Source organism: Rhinolophus ferrumequinum, chromosome 6 (genome assembly GCF_004115265.2).
Source record: "Rhinolophus ferrumequinum isolate MPI-CBG mRhiFer1 chromosome 6, mRhiFer1_v1.p, whole genome shotgun sequence".
Classification (NCBI taxonomy): Eukaryota; Metazoa; Chordata; class Mammalia; order Chiroptera; family Rhinolophidae; genus Rhinolophus; species Rhinolophus ferrumequinum.
In genome coordinates, this window is record NC_046289.1 from 55,746,373 (window position 1) to 55,770,329 (window position 23,957).

Sequence of the window (23,957 nt, forward strand, 5' to 3'; positions counted from 1 at the left end):
TCAGAAATTTTGCCCGCAAACGTGGCAGGAAACATTAGACTTGTTCCCGGGGGCCCCAAGGAAAAGGCTCCAGACCCATGAGTGGAAGTTGTAGAGTCCCTTTTAGCTGACTCCAGCTAAGACGTGTCTCGGGGATGAGCTGTCCATGGACGTGGTGAATGTGTCTGTGGGTCACCCGAGGATACACCTGAGCCAGAGGCCACCTATTGGGTGTCTTACAAAGGGGAACTCAAGCATCAGATGGGTATTTGGACGAGATTCCACTCTTTTTGTCATTCGAAGCTCAACCCAAAGGCCATTCCCCCCCATAAGGTTTTTCTCCCTGTGTCAGAATCAGGTGCTCCTTTCTCTGTATCCTCAGCTTTCTGAACCGTTTTACAGAGGTGCTGTTATCAATTATAATGGTAACTTAATGCATTATAAAATTGTCTTCTTTAAGGTTCGACTCCAAAAGAATTGTTCAGCAGCTGCGAGCCTGTGGTGTTTTAGAAACGATTCGCATCAGTGCACAGAGCTACCCTTCCAGGTACATTGTCAGTCTTTTATAGTGGGGGAGTGCCCAATTTCACATCTGTGCTGAAAACCAAGGGAGCAGCTGCCATGTTTGTTGTCAGAGACTTTCATAAGATGCTCCCAAAATGTGTCCCACTGTGCTGCGGGAAGGCCAGAAGAGGATGACATACAGGCTTTGTGCGGGACAGAGGCTGCCATCATCACCACCCACCACCCGCCTCCACTGCTAGAGAGGGTCACCCACTGCCTCCCAGTGCTCCTGGGAAAGGGAACTAGGGGTGGGGAAGAGAATTGTTGGAGTGAAATATTAGCATAAACAGTCCAGGTTGCCGACAGGTGTGCTCAGTGTGAGGTTCAGGTGATGTCCCAGGAGGGAGGCAGGTCAGAGGTCAGGGCCATACCCTCAGAACAGACTCTAGCCCACCTCTACCCCCCCCAGCAGAGACAGGTAAGGCCGCAGGGAGCACAGACTCAACACGTGCCTTCTCTGGCATGCCTCCTTAGATCCTGCTTTGACATTCTAGGTGGACATACATCGAGTTCTACAGTCGTTACGGTATCCTCATGACCAAGCATGAGCTTTCATTCTGCGATAAAAAGGAGGTGTGCAAAGTGGTTTTACACAGGCTCATCCAGGTCAGTCTTGCTCACCTCCTGAGTCATGAGCTCTTAGGAGCATGTCTTCCAAATGCATTTCCTCATCTTTGCCTCAGTCTCTGGACCACAATTGTCACGAATAGCTAAGAAGAAGGAAAATGTGTCCCAAGCAATTGCGTGCTAAGGAGTTCAAAGCAGATGGACGCATGGAGCATTAGCTCCTGATAGCAGTGACCCAGATTCGAACCCTGGCCTCCCCCAGTGTCCCCCTGTCCTGCTTTGTTTCCCCACAGTCTTACCTGGTCAACTAGATGGTTACTAAGCCAGGGGCTTCCAGACAAGGCACTCAGTGTAGATTTAGATTATTGCTCAAGTGATGAGTTATGATGGAGCAGAGCTAGGGAAGGAGTTATGATGGCCAGGAAAAGGGGTGGTGAAGAGAAGCCAAAATGGAGACAGAAACCAAGCCTTTTCAGGCATCTCTGCCCTTTTGTGGAAACCACGTGTGACAGGCTAAAGTTCTCCAACAGCTCAACTGAGAATTACTGAGAATGCACACACCCCTTCGCACCTCACAGATGGACACCTCCACCTCAAGTCCATTTCTTCCCCTAACATGGCTTTAAACAAGTCAAAATACAAATTTCTAGATCATGATCAAGTTTTTCTGTTTTATGTCAAAGACCAGATATGTCCAAATAACAATGTTTTTGGTATCTTTGAATCTCTAAACATCTTTTCCAATTACTATACAGAAAACCTGAGAAGATTTTGTTTCTGATGATGTCATTTTTCTCTTCCAGGATTCTAATCAGTACCAGTTTGGTAAAACCAAAATTTTCTTCAGAGCAGGGCAAGTGGCTTATTTAGAGAAACTCCGATTAGATAAACTGAGGCAGGGTTGTGTTGTGATACAAAAGCACATCCGTGGCTGGCTCCAGAGAAAAAAATTCCTCCGAGAGAGACAAGCTGCCCTGATAATCCAGCAGTATTTCCGGGGTCAGCAAACCGTGAGGTATGTTGGAACAAAGGAAGATATGTGGAATTGTACAGCTATCTTTGCTGATGACCTCCGGCGGTGGGTGCTGTCAAAGACAAAGGGCCTTTCTCCTGGGAGCCAGAGTGCATCTCCCTGAGGTGGCCATGAGCCTCGAGATGAGAAGGTGTATCTCTCGGGGACAGGTCGTGCTGATTCTGCTTGCTGTCCCCATTTGGGAAGGGTGACAACCAGAACCTGGAGCGAGGAAGCCCCATCAGGGTGTCTCTGAAGAGGGTCAGAGGTGCCTCTGGGTGAGACCAGGTAGAGGGACTGGGCCACTTTGCGTGGGAATTGAAAATGCCTAAGATGACCGGGGTCTTAGTGAAGCCCCTGAGTAAAGATGCTGTAAATAGCCACTGACCAGCCTACCTGTAGATGGTGGGGGGCAGACGATGCCTGAGGGGATCCATGGCAAGGTCAAACCCCTGGGCAAAGCTAGCGCAGTGGCCCCAACGGGAGTCTGAGTGGAAGGCAGTTCCATCAGCCTTGCCATCCCATCCCTCCTTGAGTGCTCCCAAGAGGCTGTGCTGGGCTGGCCAGTGAGACTGGAGTCCTTCCCACACAGCATCGAGTGCTTCTGTGTTTGTGTTCTGCCTCCTTTCTTCGCATGCTGTTAGGATTGTTGAGAAGGCAAGCGTTAAGGGTCAGGCTGTGTCACTTCCTGAGCTTTTTGAGGCCTGACCTCCAGCGGCATCTGGGCTTTTCCATGTGGTTGGTGTACCTCCTCTTTCGCCTCAGCACACCCCACACCGTGCTTGCTATTCCATCCCTCGCTCCCCCAGGCAACCATCTACATGGTCATGCAGCCTCCCCTGCTTCCAGGGTCAATTAATAACAGCAGTCTCCTGGGCAGGAAACCCTGGAGTTATCTCCTTCCCCAAACCTGTGCTCCCGTTCCTTTGGGGACCACCAAGGCCTGATCATTGTACCCCTCCTCAGTGCTTGCCTTCTGTGTCTGTTTCATTCATTCCATTCCCACGCCCCTGTGCCGGACGATGCCTGCATCATCACTTGCCTTACCCTCATGCAGCACAGCCCTTCACCTGCCACCTTTCTCTCCCGTCTTCCTCAAGCAGGGCCTGATCGAGCCACTGCCCTGCAGCTGCCTTTAATGCTTCCAGTGACCCCTGTTTCCTACAGAATAGCACTCAGCCTCCGACATGGCACTCAGGGCCCCACGGCCTAGAGGCATTCATAAGAATAGACGCTCCGTGAGGATAAGGACCATACTTGTTGGTTTCCAGTACATCCATACCTAGGACCTAACACAGTGCCTGTCACATAGGTGTCTATATATATATATATATATGTATTTTAAATAGTCCTCATCTATTTTTCTAACCTCATTGACTACAAATTTTCTTCATGCATATTATATTCTAGCAATTCCAGATAGGTTCTCTTTCTCTGAATATTTCAGGCACTGCTAAGCCTCCATGCCTTCTTCGCTTGTCCCTCAGCGTGTAACGCTTTTTCCAACCTTCACGGTCTACAGAAATCCTTTTATATCAAAGGTTGGCTCACACTTCAGCCTTTCCCAAGCAGAACTGGAGTTCTGTAAGAACTTTCTGATAGGTCTTTTCGTAGTTATTTTATTTTTCTCATATCCCACTTGGTCATTTATAAGTCTGTCTACTCCATGAGGCTGTAAACTCTGAAGGTAAGAGCTTTGTCTTCTCCAATCCTTTGGATAGGAGTTGACAAACTTATTCTGTAAGAGCCAAATGCCTTGGGCTTTGGGGGCCCTGCAGTTTCTCCCACAACTACTCGCCTCTGCCGTTACAGCATGAAACCAGCCATGGTCAGTAAGTGTGTAATAGGTGTGGCTGTGTCCCGATACACTAACAACAACAGGTGGGAGACTGCAGGTTTGGCCCCCAGCCATAGTCTGCAGCCCTGGTCTAGAGCCTCCGGCATGATTTCCCACAAGAATGAGGGAACTGAAGAACAAGCAAGTATAATGCCAAAGCGCGGTTTTGTTGTCCCGATCTCTGTGGGCCCGTGAGTGGATGGATCGGCCTGGATATAAAGACTGTGAATGTTCCCACGTGGTTCCTCATGCCTGGAATAGATCCACGTTTAGATCAGGGTGAAAGGGGAGGTAGCGACGACTGATGTCATGTAGGCATTAGAACACATCGCTGACAGTTTAATGGGTAGATTTGCAAAACATTTGACTATTGCTCAGTAGAAAAGAGCTGCCCGAGCTTGTCAGCGCTTTGTGAATAACGCAGGGATTCCACATTCTTCTTAACCCAGGAGAGCTGTTACTGCAGCGGCCTTGAAAGAGGCCTGGGCAGCCATCATCATTCAGAAGTACTGTCGTGGATATCTTGTTCGCAACTTGTACCAACTGATTCGCGTGGCCACCATCACCATCCAGGCCTATACCCGAGGATTCCTGGCAAGGCGGACGTATCGAAAGGTGTGGCCAAGACCACATGCTGTTTTTGGGACACATGTTTCCCAGGGCTTGTGTTATTTTTCACCAACAGTGCAGGCATACCTCATTTTATTGTGTTTCACAGATACTGCATTTTGTTTTGTTTTTTTTTACAAATTGAAGGTTTGTGGCAACTCTGTGTTGAGCAAATGTATTGGGACCATTTTTTCAACAGGTTCCGATGGTAGTTAGCATATTTTAGCAATAAAGTATTTTTTAATTAAGATATGTGCTTTTTGTTAGACACAATGCTATTGCACACTTAATAGACTACAGTATAGTATAAACACAACTTTTATATGTACTGGGAAACCAAAAAGTTTGTGTGACTCATTTTATTGCGATATTCACTGAACCCACAGTATCTCTGAGGTGTGCCGGTAGTGAGATAGTTTTTCTTCACGAAGAGCAGGGTGTTCTATCTAGTATGTGAATGTCTGCTGTAGGTAGAATTTAGTTATTGTTTCAAAAGTCTATTATAGGTCTCTGTGGGTTGATTGCACGAAATTCATATATTACACAGTGGTCATACTTTGGTAATTGCATTCCCAACATTAGAGGAGTGGATGACACAAAGAATGGAGATCCAGTTTGCATTTCACAAAACCTTGTTTTAAAGATACTAGAGGAACACAAGGCTGTGATTCTTCAGAAATATGCTCGGGCATGGCTGGCCAGACGCAGATTCCAGAATATCCGGCGATTCGTGCTCAACATTCAGCTTACTTACAGGGTCCAGCGTTTGCAGAAAAAGCTAGAAGATCAAGTAGGTGTTGGTAACGCATCTTTCATGCTTGCTTTTTCTAACAGATCTATTTTGTTCTGGGCCAGTTCCTTAGCAATGCAGTTAAGATTTATTATACCCATGTCAAGAGGTTCAAACAGTTTACATGGACCACCTAAGCTAGAAAACAGAAGCACACTCTAAAGAGCTGCTCTGCACTGTGGTATACGTTGTACACTGCACAAGGGCAGCTGCCCAGGAAGGCAAGTGGGGCTGAAATCCAGCCTGGCTCTGCTTGCCAACCATGTGCCCTGGCAGAGAGCTGGGCTGCCTTGAGGCAGGAGCTCCTTTTTAAAATTTGTACAAAGCTGCTGTCTATGTGCCAAGCCACGCTCCCTCAGGGCTGCGTTAGCTCCGAGGAGTTGCCATTTTCTAATTTACCCAAAGGTCCATATGATCTATCTGCAGCCCTCCCTCATTTAGGAAGACTCCCCATGCCATTCCCACTGGTAGGAAAAAAGTCCACGTGCTGTCAGCCAGTGGGTGAGGGCTGCGGAATATGCAGCATCCAGACCTATAAAACTCACTCCTGGACCTGTCTCAATTAATACCGAGATTCTCCTAAGGTGAACTTTAAACCTAGCCCTAAACTATACCATAGGTATCCTTCATGAATGGATGAATGTGCAAATAAATCAATGTGAGATTTTGGTGTAATTTCTCATCGTTGTGCTGCTTTTTCAGTTTTGATAAGCACCTGTTGTCTCTTTTCTCTAGAACAGAGAGAACCACGGGCTGGTGGAGAAGCTGACCAGCCTGGCTGCTGTTCGGGCCGGTGACATGGAGAAGATTCAGAAACTGGAATCGGAGCTGGACAGAGCCACTGCCCACAGGCACAATTATGAGGAGAAGGGGAAGAAATACAAGGCTGCTGTGGAAGAGGTCTGTGCTGGCTGGGACTCTGGCAATACCTGGGAGTCTTTCCATGGAAGAGACCAGAGCGCAGCATTTTCCCACAAGGCAGGATTCTGCAGAGCAGCGCAGATTTTGCTGTTGGCTTCCATGATCAGAGGGAGCCTCCTTTTAGGGGAGGGGAGGACAGAGCCCTAGAGTCTGGCGTAGAAGGAGGAGGTTCAGTCTTTAAGAAACACAACATGAGGTTTCCTCTTCCTTTCAACTTCTCTAAAGTGAGAAAGGCCGAGAAGGAGCCCTGGCCGCATGCTTCCCCTCTTCCAGGGTGATCTCGGTCCCCCGTTGCTTGCCCATCTGGTGTGTCCCCTGAAGCATCTTGCCCAGAATAGCAGTGCAAAGCTCCGGGCAAGTTTTCATGTCTGTGGTGTAGTAAAAAGAGCAGTAGCCATAAAAATCCAACATCCCAGGTTCAGTCTTGTCTTTGCTGCTGTCTGGCTGGGTGACCTTAGACAAGTCCCTTACCCTGTCTGAACTTTCGTTCAGTGATAACAAAAAGGGACTTGAGAGAGTTGTGAGGATGAAATTTTCAGATGAAATGATTGAGCCAAATGCCCATCATAGAGCCGTGCACAGGCTTGAGCTACTATTTTCTAAGGAGGTGGTCTTTATTACTGTCTGTTCTCCTGCACTTTCCAAAGTCCTGCAGCACCTGGAGCCCGAGGGCATTCCTCTGCACTCCCCACGGAGGCATACCCAGCTGCACCATCACAGCTGCTGGCGTCACCCACACTGCTGGGCACCAACCACCAATCAGCACCCAGGGGCCCAGGAGCCAGGCCAGCAGACACTTGACCAAGAGAAGCTAAAATAATAGAAATTCTGTCATGATCACACATCCTTCCTGAGTCATGACACGCCTGAAGTGCAAATCTGTGTTATATCATAAGTAATTTATATTAAATCTGTAAATACCCTGGTTATTGAGAAGCTCAAGAAAAGGATAGAGGAGGTTCCTTGACTTTGAGGAGACCTTAGTTTGGTTCTTTCTCCTTGATTTCAGCCATTGCTGGGCCAGGTTGGAAACTGGTGTCTGTTTGAAGTCACCTGGGGCCCTTGCATGTGAAAGTGAATGCAGTGTAATACAATGGGCTGGTGCTGGCTGTTAGCCACAGATAGGAGCTAAGGCCAAGAATGAATATGGATATATATATATATATATATATATATATATATATATATATATATTCATTTAAAAATATACATCTTTTCACCAAGAAAGGCAACGGTGACAAAACTTGAAATGAGGTTTTCAAAAAAGTTTTTTTTTCCCTTTCCCTTCACTAGAAATTGGCAAAGCTTCAGAAACATAATTCAGAACTGGAAATACAAAAAGGGCAAATACAGCGGAAGCTTCAGGAGCAAACTGAAGAGCTGAAAGGTAAAACCCGAAGTGGCTTGATCTGTACATCCATGAGTTCACTTGTCCAGTTGTTCTGGAAATAACTTTTGGGTGTGAACCAAGTTTTAGGCAGAATCAAGACTCTCTGGTGTATACTTAGTGTGAAGAGAAAATTTTTGCCCCACAGAAAATAACTATTTAAATTGTGGTAACTTGACAGATTCATCTGTTTTTATTTCTATCTTTTGTCAGACAGCGCAGCAATCCCGGTCTCCGGGCTATTTGCAAAGTACAGATGGTTGTGCCATAAGCCTGGAGCTTTTCCATCAGGAGAGGAGAAGATGTGTGCGTGTGTGTGTGTGTGTGTGTGTGTGTGTACGTGTACGTGTGTACATGGGTGTGCCTGTGGGTGGTGGTGGCAGGGGTGGTTCAGACATCTGCATTTTTTTTTTTTTTGAACTTTGTGGTAGTCCTGTTGCACAGGCAGGGTAATGTTGGAGTAACGTTTGTTGCTTGCCAGGGATTTGCCGTCAGATTTCAGATCTGTCCACGTTACTTGGCCTCCGTGGTATTCCATCCCCTGCTACTGCCCTGGCCTTACATGCAGGGCCCTGCTTAGCACTTGCACCACCCACAGGCTGTCAGACGCAGACCCTTGGAACCAATGGTGCTATCACTTTTATTTAGGGGTGTGGGGCAGCCATCTTTAGCTTAGCTCTGTCCATTCATAGCTCTCCAACTCGAATTCTAATTGCAAGCACTTGCTAAATTCCAACAGGAACATGAGTCTGGTGGTTCCTGACCAGATAGTTTAAATCAGCACACTCGATTATCCGTCTTGTCCAGGGATCCATGCCTTAGGCTCTGATACGGGGCACGAGGCACGAGGGTTTGGGCTTGAGGATCTGGCACACACCCCAGGCCCAGCAGGGGCTGGATATACCAGGATCCAGAGGAGAGCAGGAGCCCTGGGGGTTCAAGTCGAGCTGGAGAGGCACGTGTCCGTAGGAGGAAGTAAACATCCTGAGCCTGCCCAGCCGAGCAGGAAAGGCCGTCTGGATGATGCCAAAGACAAGCGTGCCCTCCTGCTCCAGATACTGTGTGTCCCCCACCCTGTCTCTAAGAACTGGTGATGTATGTGGGCGGTGAGGAACAGAGGGGGTCAGAGGTCTGCGACTTAATCTTGAACCTGAATTAGGGAAGGGCTTCCCCACCGCCTCCTTTTTTATTGTAATACATTCCTCTTGGGTGTTCTTTTTCTCTAACTTTAAGTGGAATTCCCCACAAGAAAATGTAAATTCCCACCAGGGTGTTCTGAAAATTATATATTTGACAGTGTTCACATGTTTGGGTGGGTAATTTGATACCTTCTTCTAAAAAGTGTGTGAAAACTGTCAAATCCAGTGTTTATAAAGTGCTTATCCTGAGGGTCTCCCTACATGTGCCAAACAATGTTTAGTGAAATGCACCAGGCTTCACTTTACTCTGCAACCTGTAAATAAGGGACGTCATCAAAGTCATGTCCCCGTTGTGAGATTCCAACGTGGACACCATCCCGTTGTGCTTGGGAAGGAAGTCACATTTGAGCCGCCTCTTTAGCCCCTTTGCAACAATGGCCCAAGATGGTAAGCACCAGATCTGAAGCCAATTCTGTGAGTGAACTGAAAATTGAAATTATATCAAATATGCTGCTTCTAAATTAAAGCTTAAGCATCTCATGTCCTATTTCTGGCTGACTCATGACATTCTAAAGCAATCGTTTGGATTCAAAGACATGAGACTGTGCATTAGACACACTGTTAAACTTGGCTGTTTGTTTTTTTTTTAACTGAGTAATTTGGAAGATTGCTATCATCTCCTCATCCCTGGGCTTCCCTTTGGGGCAGGACTCAGAAATGAGGCAGAACTCAAGAATGAGGTGTCAGCTAAGTACAAACAGGGACATCGGGCTTTGACGGGCGGCATCTGTCATCCTGCTCCCATTTGGAAGGGCCCCTGTTGTATGAGGACGTGTTGGGAACATGGGGCTCTCAGAGCCAGAGAATATCCAGAATCCCGGTGACGGTTTCCCAGTTACCCAGTGCCCCTTTAACCTGCACTTTGTGTCAGAGACTCTTGTATTTAAATGCAGCAGCATCTTTTTATACTTCCTCTTCCCAAGATGCAGGCAGACAGCTTATTATTTTCTTGATTACCATGAATGAGTGGTTCTCAACCAAGGCACTTTTGTTCACCTCTGCCCCCGAGGGGACATTTGGCAATGCCTGGAGACATTTTTTGGTTGTCACAGCTGGAACAGAGGTGCTACTGGCTGCTCGTGGGTAGCAGTCAGGGGTGGCAGTCAGCCTGCAATGCCGAGGACGGCCCCCTCAGCCCAATAAAGCGTCACCCAGCCTGAAGTGTCAGGAGTGCTGGAATTGAGAAACCCTGTCACAAGTTGATCATTCTCTTCCCAAAGGATTCCTGTTTACTTTTAATAATCATATTTATTATCTCAAAGCCAATATGTGTATTTTAATCAGACAAGTGATATTCAGACCAATGAAGTACTATAAATGAAACAATTCCATAGATTCCAACCCAGATAAATTCGTGAGAATTATTATTTTGAATCCCCCCCCTTACCCATATTTCTAATTTATAGAAGTGGAAGTTACTTTCACATCCTAAGTCTTATTAGTAAGAATACCCCATCATTGTTCTTGCATTCTCACTTTCTTAAACATGATGTGAATCCATCAGGGCATTGGTTTGCAGACATATTTCAAAAAGCGTTCTCTTTTCACAGGAAAAATGGATAACCTCACCAAGCAGCTCTTTGATGATGTCCAAAAAGAACAACAACAAAGGATGTATGAAATCTAGTTTGCCTTAAAACTACTGCTTCTTTCTCTCTCTGCTGTTTTATATTTAGCTTCTCAGCTTGCACACAGCACATCACAGGTACAGGAGAGCGAGGTGTGAATATTTGGGGGAAGTGAGAGACTTCGAGACTTGTGAGAGCTAAGTCCCATAGTGTGTACCTTTCAGACACTGCACAGGTTTGCAGTTGTGGGCAGTGGACCACTGGGAATTTCTTGCTTTCCTTTTATTGCTAAGACAGTGAAAAGTTAAGAGACTGCCACCCCTTTTAACTTCCATCAAGTCCAAGAAGATTATTGCCTAGGAAATAAACCTCCTTCCCTTCCCCTACCTGTTGTATCTGTCAACTTCACTCTTGCCCCAGAAAATAAGGGATATAAACCCCCTCACAAAAATGAAGGCAGCTCCACCTTTCCTATGTCAATATCAAACCCTTTGTTCATCTCCAAAGACTTCAGTCCATGCTCCCTCTCTTAGGAAGTCAACTGAAAGGTGTTAGATCTCAAAGTTGGGGTGCATGGCAGGGTGTAGGGGAGAGACGAAACATTCTTGGCATGTCCCGTTGGCGGCTTTAAAAGGCTCCAGACTGCCTGGGGTGGTAGGATATACAACTCCCCCATGCAGTTAGTTAGCAGGAGAAGCTGAGTCTAGGTAAGGAGGCAGATGCCGAAAAGGGGGAAGAGTGTCACTGAGAGCTCTAAGAGTTAAGAAACACATACGATGTTTCATGGTCCTACATCAGTTTTAAAATAGAGATATTGGATTCAAAGACATGAGACTGTGTATTTGACCTCTTACCTTGAAAAATCTATTTTTCAATGACCTCTTGAGCAGAGGAGCGCAGTTGGCATCTCACTGTGTACTGGGGCCACTTGAGAGTGATCATTTCAAGCAAAGGACTTGGAGAGCCAGGCTGAGGCCGGGTCACTTTGAGCTCTTTACAGCCCTCTTCAGCTCTCACCTGTAGCTCGTCTGGTGCCGGGTCAGCTGACTGGGGAAGCCTTGGCCCCTCTCCCAACCCTCAAGAGGGGCAAAGATGCCCACAGCCTGTGGGTGCACACCTGACCAGTGTAGGCTGCAAATCTAAGATTCTTCTTACGTGACATTTCTGCTTGCAGTCTGCTTCTTCAAAGGTATTTCACTGGCCTCTTAGGAACACTGCAGGTTTTTTTAAAACCCTAAAACAAAGTTTAAAAGTTTGTTAATATCTATAAAAGGAAGTGAAACAACCTATTGGGAATGCGACTCTCTTACTTGGGGCTTTTCCCTTTGTGCTATGAAAGCAAGTCATCAAATGAACTGAGTTGTCAGCCCAGCAAGTAGAAGGATGATTAATAAACTCATAGCACCCCTAGGACCGCTAATTTTGACTGGGCCCCTGAGGGCCATGTTGGGCTGGTGGGACAGGTCGTGTATCTTTCTTGGATTATTTTCTTGGTCAGTCATCCCATATTTAATTGAACAAGTGTCTCACGAGAAAGTGGGTTTTCAGGGACTTTGGGGCACCTGGATGTGCTGCTATTTATTCTAGAATGTTTGAAGGGCTGAAGCCTTTGACATATTAAATGGCTGTATTCACTTGTGTGGGACTAAGCCAAACCCTCCAGGATCCTTGGAACTTGGCCGATGCCAGGACTTGGCAGAATATGCCAAGGTCTTTGCTGAGGGAAGTAGCCCCTCCAGGGGACCACAGGGAACCAGGGTAGCCTTGGGAATACAGCACCCCAACCAGCACTGAGTCTTTACCTTCAGCCTCCCTGTCCTGTGTTTCCTATGGGTGACCCCTGGAGAGCCTCACTTCTCAGATCAGAAGGTGTAAGAAGCTTCCTTAACCTAAGGGGACAGGAAGCGGCTAAAAATCAGGCCAGTGTCTATTGTAACTGTCACAAGAGAGCCTAATTAGCTTGTCTCCTCCTTTCCAAGTCTCCTCTTACTATTTTCAAAATGATGTATGGTTCTAAGTCAGGGTAAAGACTTTAGAGACAATTCTAAATTAATTATGTTTTCCTTTTGCTGCCCCAGACTTCTTGAAAAAAGTTTTGAACTAAAAATACAAGACTTTGAGAAGAAGATCTGGTCTTTGAAAGAAGAAATTAAAGCTCTCAAGGATGAGAAAATGCAACTGCAGCATCAGGTGGAGGAAGAGCGCGTCACCTCTGATGGCTTAAAGGGGGAGGTGGCCCGACTCAGCAAGCAGGCAAAGGTAGGAGCCCTTCTCACTTTTGGATGAGCTTTTTGGCTGAGTCAGTTCACCTGCACAGAGGGAGCAGTTTCAGATTCCCACAAGATCACACAGCTAACAGCCTCTGTGTGAAGGCCAAAGGCGAAAGAAAGGGCTCTGGTTCCTTCAGCTCTTCCAAGTGTAAACCCCAAGCCACCTTTGACCTAGCAGTAATTGTTTTTCATATTTTAAAGGTCAGCTTTCTAACTGTTTGGAAATTACATTTACATGAAGTTACTCAAATATGTTGACCTGGAGGATATGTCTGAATTAAATTATAAATTGACATGAACCCTTATTATACAATCCGTCACGTTGTTATATATCTATACATGATGACTAAAATTCAGTTACCTTATTATCAGAATCTTACATTTAAAACTGTTATTAGAAAAACCCCACAAAAGCAATGACCCATGCTTGAACGATCAGGCTTAATTGCATTCTTTCTCTACCAGGAAACACAAACCTATGTGTCCCTATGTTCTTAACTGCAAAACATTTCAGCGTAAGGTTGAAAAGCTTGTATGTTTTCCCTAAATATGTGAAACACATGTTAGTAGCATATTTGTTAAGGTTATGCAAATATTCTCTGTAATTGTCATAGAATAGCCACGTGTGGCTTAGAAGAGCATTGGGAATCACATCTGGGTCTCCCCTGAACTTCGCAGCCGCGCTGTCCATATTCTCTGGGCCCTGGTTTCCTACTGCTTAAAAGTAAGACATTGGACTGTGGGATCAGGAAGGACCACATATTCCTGTGCCTGCTTCGTTCTCAGCAGTCACATAAGACTGATGTCAACCTGTGGCAGTCGTGTCATCTGCTATAGCCTGTGTCTTGGGAAATTGTGTGGCTGAACTTGGAGTGGGCGCCAATATTTTTCACTTAACTTCCTCTTTGGTAACTAAAACTTCAGTCCAAACTTTCCAATGTGATACATGAAGGAGATTAATCTGATTTTCAAAGAAAACAAACCCATCATCATCAAGTCATTCCTGTTATAATCCGTGTGTAAGTAAATACACAGGTGACTTGGAACATCTCTGAAACATTACAGAGAGCAGGGCTTTCGGGTCGGGTGGTCCTGGGGCCCCCGTCAGCGTGCCGTGGAACCCTGAACATGCCATTGTCCCTTTCTACAGCTTCAGTTTTCCAATCTACAAAAGATCGCTTTCCTCACCTTATGGGCCTGTTACAAGGATGAGATTGTGTTATGTAAAGCGATCCATCGAAGTCAATTTCATCTCCCTCCTCCCCTCTGTAGAAACAGGAGCTGTAGCCCTTAAACACTTAGACTGAGAAAACACCAAGGAGGGGTTATTCACCCATGTATGTGTCTTACAGCGACACCACCACAAACCTGAGATCCTTACTCCAGCGGAGCTCACGTGGTGATAAAGGCAGAGCACAGCCTCTTCCCCACAGCCTGCGCGGCCTCTCAGTGGACCGGGTCGCACTCCCATGGCCAGCTCCCAGCTCCACGGGCATCCTGGCTCTGCTGCTGTGCCACTTCTAAACCTAGCGGGAGGCCACACCCACAGTTCCAAAGTTGGCAGCCTCACCCACATCCGTGCATCCAACCTTCCATCATACAGTGAAGAAGAATTTAGCCCCATTGGTTTTACTTCTCTCCGCTCCCCTTCCTTCCTCCCCCACCCCACTCAAGCTTGGAGTAAAGTGGCTGTTGTTTCCCTTGATGTAAGGGAACTAATTCTATTGATACAACTGAGTAGATCTGGGAATAAGTAACAATATTGCAAGCAGTTAAACATCTTTCAAGACCACACTGTATGGGCAGTGACGCTTGAACAAGTTTTTAGCTAAGAAACTGCAGTGAGGACACCTGCCTAGATACACAGTACTGTAATGATATTCCCTGTGATACAAATCATAACAGCTATTTTTCTCTTCACCTGGTGTGGTCATTGCGGTGATTCAGACAATCTCTGAGTTTGAAAAGGAGATAGAGCTACTTCAGACACAGAAGATAGATGTGGAGAAACATGTGCAGTCACAGAAACGGGAAATGAGAGGTAACAAAACGGCGTCACGGGGCCCATGGGGTGCAGATGGGGGTTGTCATAAGTGTCACTGCTAAGCAAATGTGTCCACTGAGTGGATATGCGATGAGCTGGATAGCTGGCTGGCTTCAGGCTTCACAGTTGGTAGATTGGTTAGTTGGTTGGTTGGGTAGCTGGCTGGTTGAATAGCTGGTCAATTCGTTAGCTGATGGGATGATTAGCTGAAGACTGTGAAGTCGGAACACTGGGCCCTAGACAGAGAAAGGGGGAAGGAAAATCATGCAAAAATGTAATTCATACCCACTCTGCCTTTTCCTCTCAGAAAAGATGTCCGAAATCACTAAACAACTTCTTGAAAGCTATGACATTAAAGATGTAAGAAGCAGGTAATCATTTTTACATTATCAAACATTTAGAAACGTGTAACACATGAGAGGGATGATAGATTTTCTCACCCTCCTTGTTTTCTAGGCTCTCTGTGGAGGATTTGGAACATTTAAATGAAGATGGAGAACTTTGGTTTGCTTATGAAGGATTAAAGAAAGCAACCCGGTGAGAAATTCCCTTCAGGGTTCTTTTTGATTTCTCAGTGATAATAGACTATTGGAAAGTCAGATGTTTATCTTACATAGATTTGACACACAAAGTAAATTTCTTGTAGTAGAATGGTCTAATAATCACTGGGAATATTTTTTCAAGAATTGAGTAGTTAGTTTAGTAATGAAGAACAATCTCTTTAGGGGCTAAACTGCTGAGTAATAAAATCCATATCCTATAGAGTGAAAACTGATTATATCAAACAAGTTAGCCAGTGTTGCTATAGATATATACATATGTTTAAATTCAAGGAGTTTGCTGTATTGTTTACATTAATAAACTTAATTTTTAGAACAGCTTTAGGGTCACAGCCAAATTGTGCAGAAGTACAGAGATTTCTCACGTACCTCCTGCCCCCACACACGCACATCCATTACCCACATCCCTCAGCCCAGGGTACATGTATCACAACTGATGAACCTCCACGGACACACCATAATCACCGTGGTTTACGTCAGGGTTCTCTTGAGGTTACACATTCCGTGGGTTTTGACAAATGTGTAATGACACGTATCTTCACCACTGTTGCATCACATAGGACATACTTTTAAGCTATTGGAGTAAAAATGTAATTTTAGTAATGTCTACAATCAAATTTCTTATCATTAACTGCTTGGTGACATCATCCAGTGCTTCCTCACTAGCTAGAAGGATTTCGTCATTTTATGTTCCCAACTCCATAGCCTGTAAGAGTGTGCACATTAGAAAACTCTCGGGGCTTAGCGCACGGCTGTAACTGTGGCGTTGGTGACTGCCACACGCGCACGTGCTCACGGTCCCCGGCACAGTGGGGTCCAGACCACGTGGTTAATTTCCTGATCCCTCTCCTAACAGCGTTTTGGAGAACCATTTCCAGTCCCAGAAGGATTGTTATGAAAAGGAGATTGAAGCTTTAAACTTCAAAGTGGTTCATCTAAGTCAAGAGATCAACCACCTGCAGAAATTATTTAGAGAAGAGAATGACATCAATGAAAGTATTCGTCATGAAGTTACTAGGCTAACATCAGAAAACATGGTATGGTCTCAGCCATGGATGGGCCCTGGTCATGGCCGTTATTCTAGAGATGTTATCCATTAGTGGAGTAACATTCAGTTTCTTGGCGTTAAAGATTGTATCAGAATTACATTTTCTAGGAGTGAGATAACTGGGTCAGAAGAGAAACTGTAAAATTACTCCAGGCTAGAGAGCACTTTGATTTGAGAGTGTTTATTTACCATAGGCTGGGTCCAAAGTGTGTGTGTGTGTGTGTGTGTGTTTAAATCTATCTAAAATCTAGCCCTAACTCTTGGAAAGACGGAAAAAAACATTAAGATAAAGGGTAGCTCTTGAGAGGGTCATGCATTCAGAAGGTCAGAATCTCTACTCGTGCTCTTACTTTACCTTACAAAGTCCTCCCTCTTCCATGATGCGTGTCCTTTCCACTGCATATGTCTCATCCTTTCTTCTATCTCATGCCTAGTGACATGGAGAAATGCTTTAGGAATCTCCTCACTCAAAACACATCCATTTCTTTTTTTTTCTCTCTCTCTTTTTTTAAAATATTTTATTAAGGTATACTTGACATACAACAAACTGCACATCTTTAAGGTATACACTTTGATAAATTTTTACTTAAAATAATCCCCACAAGTTCTGTGAGGTTCTGATTTGACCTCGTTAGGATAGCGAAGAAAGGAAAGTGTCTCCGAGGCAGTGACGTCTGAAGTGGAATGTAAACTACCAGCCGTGGGCAAAGGCCTTTTGGCAGGAGCTGGAAAGGCAAGTACTAGAGGACGCAGCATCTTGTACAATTGAGCCGTTGTAAACACATCCCTTTCTTGACCTCACATCCCCTGCAGCCACCACCCTATTTCTTTGCAGGAGTTAGCCAGACTTCTCAATGGCCATCCAACTGTGATTTCTCCACTCACCTCTCGTTTACTCTACTAGGCCACCCCCAGGCCACCCACTTCTGTCATGTGTCCTTACCACTAACTGAGTCTTACGCCAGGCTGAGCACAATGGGTTCCTTTTCACCCTCATCTTAGTCTCAGCAGGATTTGATAGCAGGAATCACGTCCTCTCCCTCAACATTGTCCTGGTGGCTTCCAGGAAACCACGCTCTCCTAGGTTTCTCATCCTGCCTCACTGGCTGCCCCTTCTCAGCTTCCTTACTCGCCTAACCTGGGAGTCTTAGGAAATCAGGGCTGTGTGAACAGATGAGGAGACGTGACCCTGGGCAAAGTGGACATGAGGGACAGTAGGTGAGGACCTTCACACCTTTGTTGACGCCTTGGGTCAAACGTTAATGAGGACTATGCATCAGTGAGATCCAACTGCACAATCAAACCAGTATTCTTCATGTGAACTTCAGACGCATGAGTGTTTCTATAAACTTGGACAACAGAAAGACTGTGTTTACCTACCTAAGAAAGGAGGTGGTGGATATTTAAAGAACCCTACAGGTAGACCAGGACAAAGGCTTGTGAAACATACGACATGACTCCAGACCTCCACAAAGCACAGCCTGGAATTCAAAGGTTGTAATGGGGCACCTTTGGGATGATTTTCCTGTTCCTAGATGAGGAGATAATGTCTCTGGGCCTGGAGCAAAGAGGCTGGCTGCCATTTCTTTACATCACCTCTCCCTCAACTCAGCACAGAATTCCCAGACACTACCCTTCCTTCTCCCCAGGAGACCTCGGTGAGGTGGGGGTGGAGGCTGTGTGAGAATCGCTCCCTCTGAGCATGCTGGTGATTCTTGTGACTACACAGGTCTTGGGGTAAACAATCCAATCTAATGTCTTGGCTGTCCCTCTGACACAACTAACTAGACATTGGTTTCATGGGGTTCAATACCTATACAGTTTAGTTTGTTTCTGAGTAGCTCTGAGATTTTTTTTTTAATGTTTTTTTGTTTTGTTTTGTTTTTATTTCTTATTTGGGAATATTGAGGAACAGTGTGTTTTTCCAGGACCCATCAGCTTATGTCAAGTCGTTGTTTTCAATCTAGTTGTGGAGGGCGCAGCTCACTGGCCCATGTGGGAACTGAATCAGCCACCTTGGTGTTAGGAACGCTGAGCTCTAACCACTGAACCAACCGGCCTTTTGCTCTGAGATTTTAAAGTTCATAAACTAAAGTATTTCATATTCTAATATTTCTAATTCTTCACTAAAGATGATCCCAGACTTTAAACAGCAAATTTCAGAACTGGAGAAACAGAAGCAAGATCTTGAAATCCGCCTGAATGAACAAACTGAAAACATGAAAGGTAACTGGAACCGTCATGAACCTGCTTTTAGAAATCAGTTTTCTTATATCCAGGAAATGACAGAAAAGTCATTGTACCCAGGGGTCTCACGCTCCGGTTTTCTGGGGGGCCAGGCAGCTGCCATAAATGTGAGAGGTGGGCGGGGTGGATGGCCCAGTGAGGTGCGTAGACACATGAAGAGGGCAGCTGCCTCCCAGCTCTGTGGCTTATTGCCAAGTAGGAACGCAGGCCCCAGTGTTGCTCGACATTTCTATTTTTAAAGAAAAGCCAGAAATCCAGATTTTGATCTTAAATATCACAACTTTTAAATAATGGCTTAAAAAATTTTTAAACGTCGTTCATACCAAACAAAATCTAATCTCTAGCTGGATGCAGCTTAGGACCCCTGATAACTATAAATAGGACCAAGCCCAAATCAGAATGCAGTGGTATGGCTCCCAAATTACTGACACTTGTTCTCACTATAGGAAAATTAGAAGAATCGTCTACTCAGTTGAATCGCAATCAAGAAGAGGCAGGAATGCAAAGAAAGTAAGTGTTGCTATGTGTTATCTCCAGTTCACGTTCATGTCATGCTTTTCTTTTCTGAAATTGTGGGAGCTACATTACTAAGCTTAGAAAGCAAGATGCTAATTAAGGTCTATAATAGCATTGAAATGTGAAGAACAGAAATACATGTGTACACACACACACACACACACACTCCCTGTGTAGGAGAATGTACAAGAAACAAAACAAATAAATCATCGTTGCCTCCAAGGAAGGTAGATGGATGGCTGGTGCACAGGGGAGGGAAGGAGACTTACTTTTCCCTGTATACCTTTTTAAACCCTCAGGATGTTATACCATGTACACAAGGATTGATTCTCTGTTCAAAAAATTGATTAAAAAAAAAAAAAAGATTGTGTGAGAGAGAACAGATTTTTCTCTTAGCAGACCGTTTAGGAAAAGGCTTAAAGCCCATGTTGATAGAGAACTTTCATTGATAATCTCCCCAAATTTACGTGTTGACCAGCAGAGAGCCTGGTGCCCTGGTGGAGCCTCTTGAGGAAAGTGTTCTGTTTTGCTTCCAACTTGTTGAGATGCTTAATTTTAAGAACAATAAATGGACCCTCTTCGTCCCAGAGAGTATTTTTAGTCATGTGATTTGATTGGTAGGACTGGGATGAAATGAGGGCCCAAAACAGTAGGAGTGATAAGACATCATTTTGTAACTCTTCTTTTTTGATTAATTTATTTTCCATTATACTTGAGATACAGTATTATATTAGTTTCAGGAGTACAACATAGTGATTAAACATTTGTATGACTTACAAAGTGATCCCCCAGTTAGGTCTGGTACCCATCTGACACCATACATAGTTATTACAATTGACTTTACAATTACTATTGACTATATTCCTTAGGCTGTATAGTACACCCCCATGATAGAACTCTTGTGATGGGCTTCTTCTTCTGTCTGATTCCTGGCTTTTAGAGTATCTGGTCCCCAGGCTGTTTACAAAGGAGATAATCATTTGGCTTTTGGTCATAAGGGTGTGAGTGGGAGTGGATGTCCCCTGGGAGCAGTTAAGGGGTGTAGATGGGGTAGAGGTGAGAATGTCTTATCAGGTTAAGGAGACTGGGGCAGTCCATGGACAATTTTGTACCCCAGCCAACCCTAGGACTCCTCTATTCAGATACTATTTGCTTTGCACATAAATTGGCCAAAGTATTTTTCCATCTTTGGAAATATCAGTGCTTGTTATGACAAGGAGTGACTTCTCCATGGCAGTCAAACTGATACCCACGTTTCCTCTCTCCTTTTCTCAGGACCACAGAAGGCCACAATGAAATTCGCACCAAAGAGAAAAAGAAGCTGATTGATAAGAGTCAAGAAATGCAGGAGGACAGCGAGCACTTGAAGAGACAAATTGAAACTGAAAGTGAAGTCGAGAGTGGTTTCCGGCAGGAGGCATCTCGTCTCACTATGGAAAACAGGGTGAGAAGTTTTCTAACTTGTAGATAAATAGCTGCCTGTGTATGGATGTCACAGAAAGGGGGACATGCCACCTAAAGTATACAATGAACAGCCACCTGCCGTCACAACCGTCTGTTTCCTTATCTCCGGTGGTCGGTGGTCGCTGAGGTTGAGCCCACAGCCGGGAGCCTTGGGACTTAATGGGCCACACCAGGGAAGTGCTTGATAAGGTACAGGGAGGTAGAGAGGAGAACAAGGCGGTTCAGTGGTCCTGAACCGTCCACGGACGGTGCTCATCTGAGACGACGATGCCCATGCTTGCTTCTGGCGCTGTGTCCTTCCTACAAATTTTGTTTAGAGTCAAAGTGTCCTTCTATGAAATGATGATGGTAGTAGAGGACAAACTTTTAAAATTGTTCAAATCTTCATCAAATTTTAAATGCCATTGTCAAAATGCAATTCAGCAACATACTATGTACAGTGCCAGGTGGGTACTAGACTAATTGAGGGGACAACTTAAAAAGTTAAATAAATGTCTAACCACTGTGCTGTACACCTGAAACTAATATAACGTAAAATTGAATGTTAACTGTAGTTGAAGAAAAAAAAATTGATAGATCATATCTGTTAAACAAAAAAAAGAAAGAACGAAATTTGGCAACACTATGTCCATCCTCAGTTGTTCTTTTGAAATTTTATTGGCATGTGAAACCCACAAGACTGAGAGCACCAAAGTAGCAGATGGGACGCTTTCCTAGGAGTTGGGCACTCTCATGTCCCGTGCTGGCTTGGCAGCATCGAATGCCATGACCAGAGGAGAGCTCACCGGGACAATGGGCGCCTTAACATGCCCACAGGCCCTGCTCCCCGTTATCAGGGCCCCTCACTTTATACGAGGTCAGGAACTCACCCTAGAAAAAGCGCTACATCCCTCATTGCTGAATATCACTATGGTCACCTCCAAAGTCCTCCCCTTGGGAAGCTATGCACTGACGCAGCACCTAGTCCACCCTTCAAAACTCTTTTTCTGGAATGACCATCAGGGTCATTGTATTACCCTTGACGTCCTAAATGTCATCAAAGTGTCTTCCTTTCAATATTTCCTTTGTCTTTGGGTAAAGAAAGAAGTCATTGGGGGCCAGATCAGGTGAGTAGGGAGGGTGTTCCAATACTGTTATCTGTTTACTGGCTAAAAACTCCCTCACAGACAGTGCCGTGTGAGCTGGTGCATTGTTGTGATGCAAGAGCCATGAATTGTTGGCAAAAAATTCAGGCTGTTGTCATCTAACTTTCCTGAAGCCTTTTCAGCACTTCCCAATATTAGTAAACTTGGTGAACTGTTTATCCCTTTGGTACAAATTCATAATGAATAATCCCTCTGGTATCAAACAAGGTTAGCAACATCATTGCAACAGGTTTGCGAACTTCATTGTCAGACCTCATGTCTCATAGGAAAACCAGGATAGGATAAAATTTTATTTTACAGTGTCAGAATTTAACCTTCAAGAGTAATTATAGCTAAGATGAGGAATCTAGGGAGTTTAACATTTACTAGGAAGTAACAAATTCCAGTCAGGGGCACCTAGATGACAGCCATCATTTCTCAGGGGAATACAACTTCCTCAGAGAGCAGACTCTGCAAATCACACCAAATAAGTGTGTCTGTTGAATGTGTGTGAGATGCCATCCTGCCTTCTGCAACTGTGTCTGCATGTGTGTCCCTGGGCTCTCAGCTGGGACCAGTGCTAAGGGAGAGAACATGTGGGTGGGTCATGTGTATGCTGCATGTCTTGTCCCTGTGAACTGTCCTTCCCTAGCTGCGAGCATGTGTCTCTGGGAATGTGCCAGTCCCCGAATTGTGGGGAGTTTGTGTGAATTTGTTTCTGACACTCCGGGAACAGTGATGTCCCACTCAGTGCCCTTCCACCAAAAGCCCCCCCATGTGTGTGGCTCTGTTTTCAGGCAGGGATAGACCAGCCCTGGTGCTTCCACAGTGCACTGAGCTGGGGAACAGTTATGTCTACACGTTCGTTCCAACAAACTATTCCTGAACCAATGAGGAGCCTCTGTGTTACAAATGAATATGCCACAAAAGAATACGATTGCTATCTATTATTAAGTGGTGGATTTTATCCACAAATGAGACTTAACTGTGTTAGTTTTCTAGAGCTACCATAATAACTTGCCACAAACTGGGTGAGTTAAAACAATAGAAATTTGTTCTCTCGCCCTTGTGGAGGCCAGAAGTCCAAATTCAAGGTGTGTGCAGAGCTACACTCTTCCAAAGTCTCTAGGGTAGAAGCCTCCTTGTCTCTTCCAGCTTCTGGTGGCTTCCGGAATTCCTTGGTTTGTGACAGCATAGCGCCACTCTCTGCCTGTATCTTCATATGGCCTCGCATCTATGGGTGTCCTTCACTGTCTGTTCTAAGGACAGTCTTGTTGGATTTTTGGACCCACCCTAATCCAGTGTGACCTCACATTGATCCTTAGCTTCATTATAACAAGACCCTATTTCCAAATAAGATCATATTCTGAGGTTCTGAGCGGACATGAATTTTGAGGGAATACTATATAACCCTCTAATCATCATCTGAGTCAAAGAAAATCCTTATTAAAAAAGGAATAATGAAGACAAAAAAATTTTAGTGATCCTGCCAATATTTATCAGACATTCAAAATTAAAACTCGATGTTATTTTTGCCTCTCAATAGAGATCTTAGGGTGCTGGTGAGACCACCGTGAAGTGGGCACTGTCGTATGTGGTGTCTGGGAATATAAACTGGTATAAACTTTCTCAGGGGTGATTTGCAGGCAAATATTATGAACTTTGGCAGTGCATCCCCTTTGACTCAGTAATGCAACCTCTAAGATTCTGTCCCTAGTAAGTAAACAGATATGTGGACAAAGATTTTTGTTCAGAGTGTTCATAATAGAGTTATTAATCATAGCAAAAATTTTTTTTAAAAAAAGGGAAACAGAATGGATGTCCAATAAGATTAGATAGGTTAAATTGTTGTATATCATATGACTTAGCCATTAAAATGATGGTTTGGGTATATTATCAATGGGAAAAATGTCTGTAATATAGTTATAGAAAAATATAGGGCATAAAACATTATGTACATGCAGTATGATCCCCATTTTATAAAACGTACATGTGCCATATTAGGAAAAGAGAAAGGAATGAAATAAAATGAAAACAGTGGTTTCCTCCAGATTATGGATTGATGGGTGACTTTTTTATTCTTAGACATATAATAGGATGGGCTGACGTTGGAGGGAAGAAACTGTACCCACATCCCCACTTGAAAGGTCAGATAACATTTCTAAGGTGTTTAGCCAGGGACACAGAATCGTAGAAGGGGAGAGGTAGCCACAGAGCAGAAACAGCACCATTTCCCTTGGTCCCAAGAGTC

General features: G+C 44.8%; 1 protein-coding gene across 1 annotated transcript in view; it reads left to right on the top strand.

Moving 5' to 3' along the window:
* The window catches only part of MYO5C (myosin VC), a 90,263-nt gene that overhangs the window by 42,950 nt on the left and 23,356 nt on the right, over positions 1 to 23,957 (top strand). The window contains exons 17-32 of the mRNA XM_033109460.1: positions 440 to 526; positions 1,038 to 1,149; positions 1,914 to 2,125; positions 4,409 to 4,574; positions 5,212 to 5,358; positions 6,094 to 6,258; positions 7,573 to 7,666; positions 10,416 to 10,479; positions 12,512 to 12,692; positions 14,651 to 14,744; positions 15,055 to 15,118; positions 15,204 to 15,284; positions 16,164 to 16,344; positions 18,488 to 18,581; positions 19,049 to 19,112; positions 20,394 to 20,562. Coding sequence (XP_032965351.1) covers positions 440 to 526; positions 1,038 to 1,149; positions 1,914 to 2,125; positions 4,409 to 4,574; positions 5,212 to 5,358; positions 6,094 to 6,258; positions 7,573 to 7,666; positions 10,416 to 10,479; positions 12,512 to 12,692; positions 14,651 to 14,744; positions 15,055 to 15,118; positions 15,204 to 15,284; positions 16,164 to 16,344; positions 18,488 to 18,581; positions 19,049 to 19,112; positions 20,394 to 20,562 — 1,975 coding nt within the window. The remainder of the gene's footprint in view (positions 1 to 439; positions 527 to 1,037; positions 1,150 to 1,913; positions 2,126 to 4,408; positions 4,575 to 5,211; positions 5,359 to 6,093; positions 6,259 to 7,572; positions 7,667 to 10,415; positions 10,480 to 12,511; positions 12,693 to 14,650; positions 14,745 to 15,054; positions 15,119 to 15,203; positions 15,285 to 16,163; positions 16,345 to 18,487; positions 18,582 to 19,048; positions 19,113 to 20,393; positions 20,563 to 23,957) is intronic.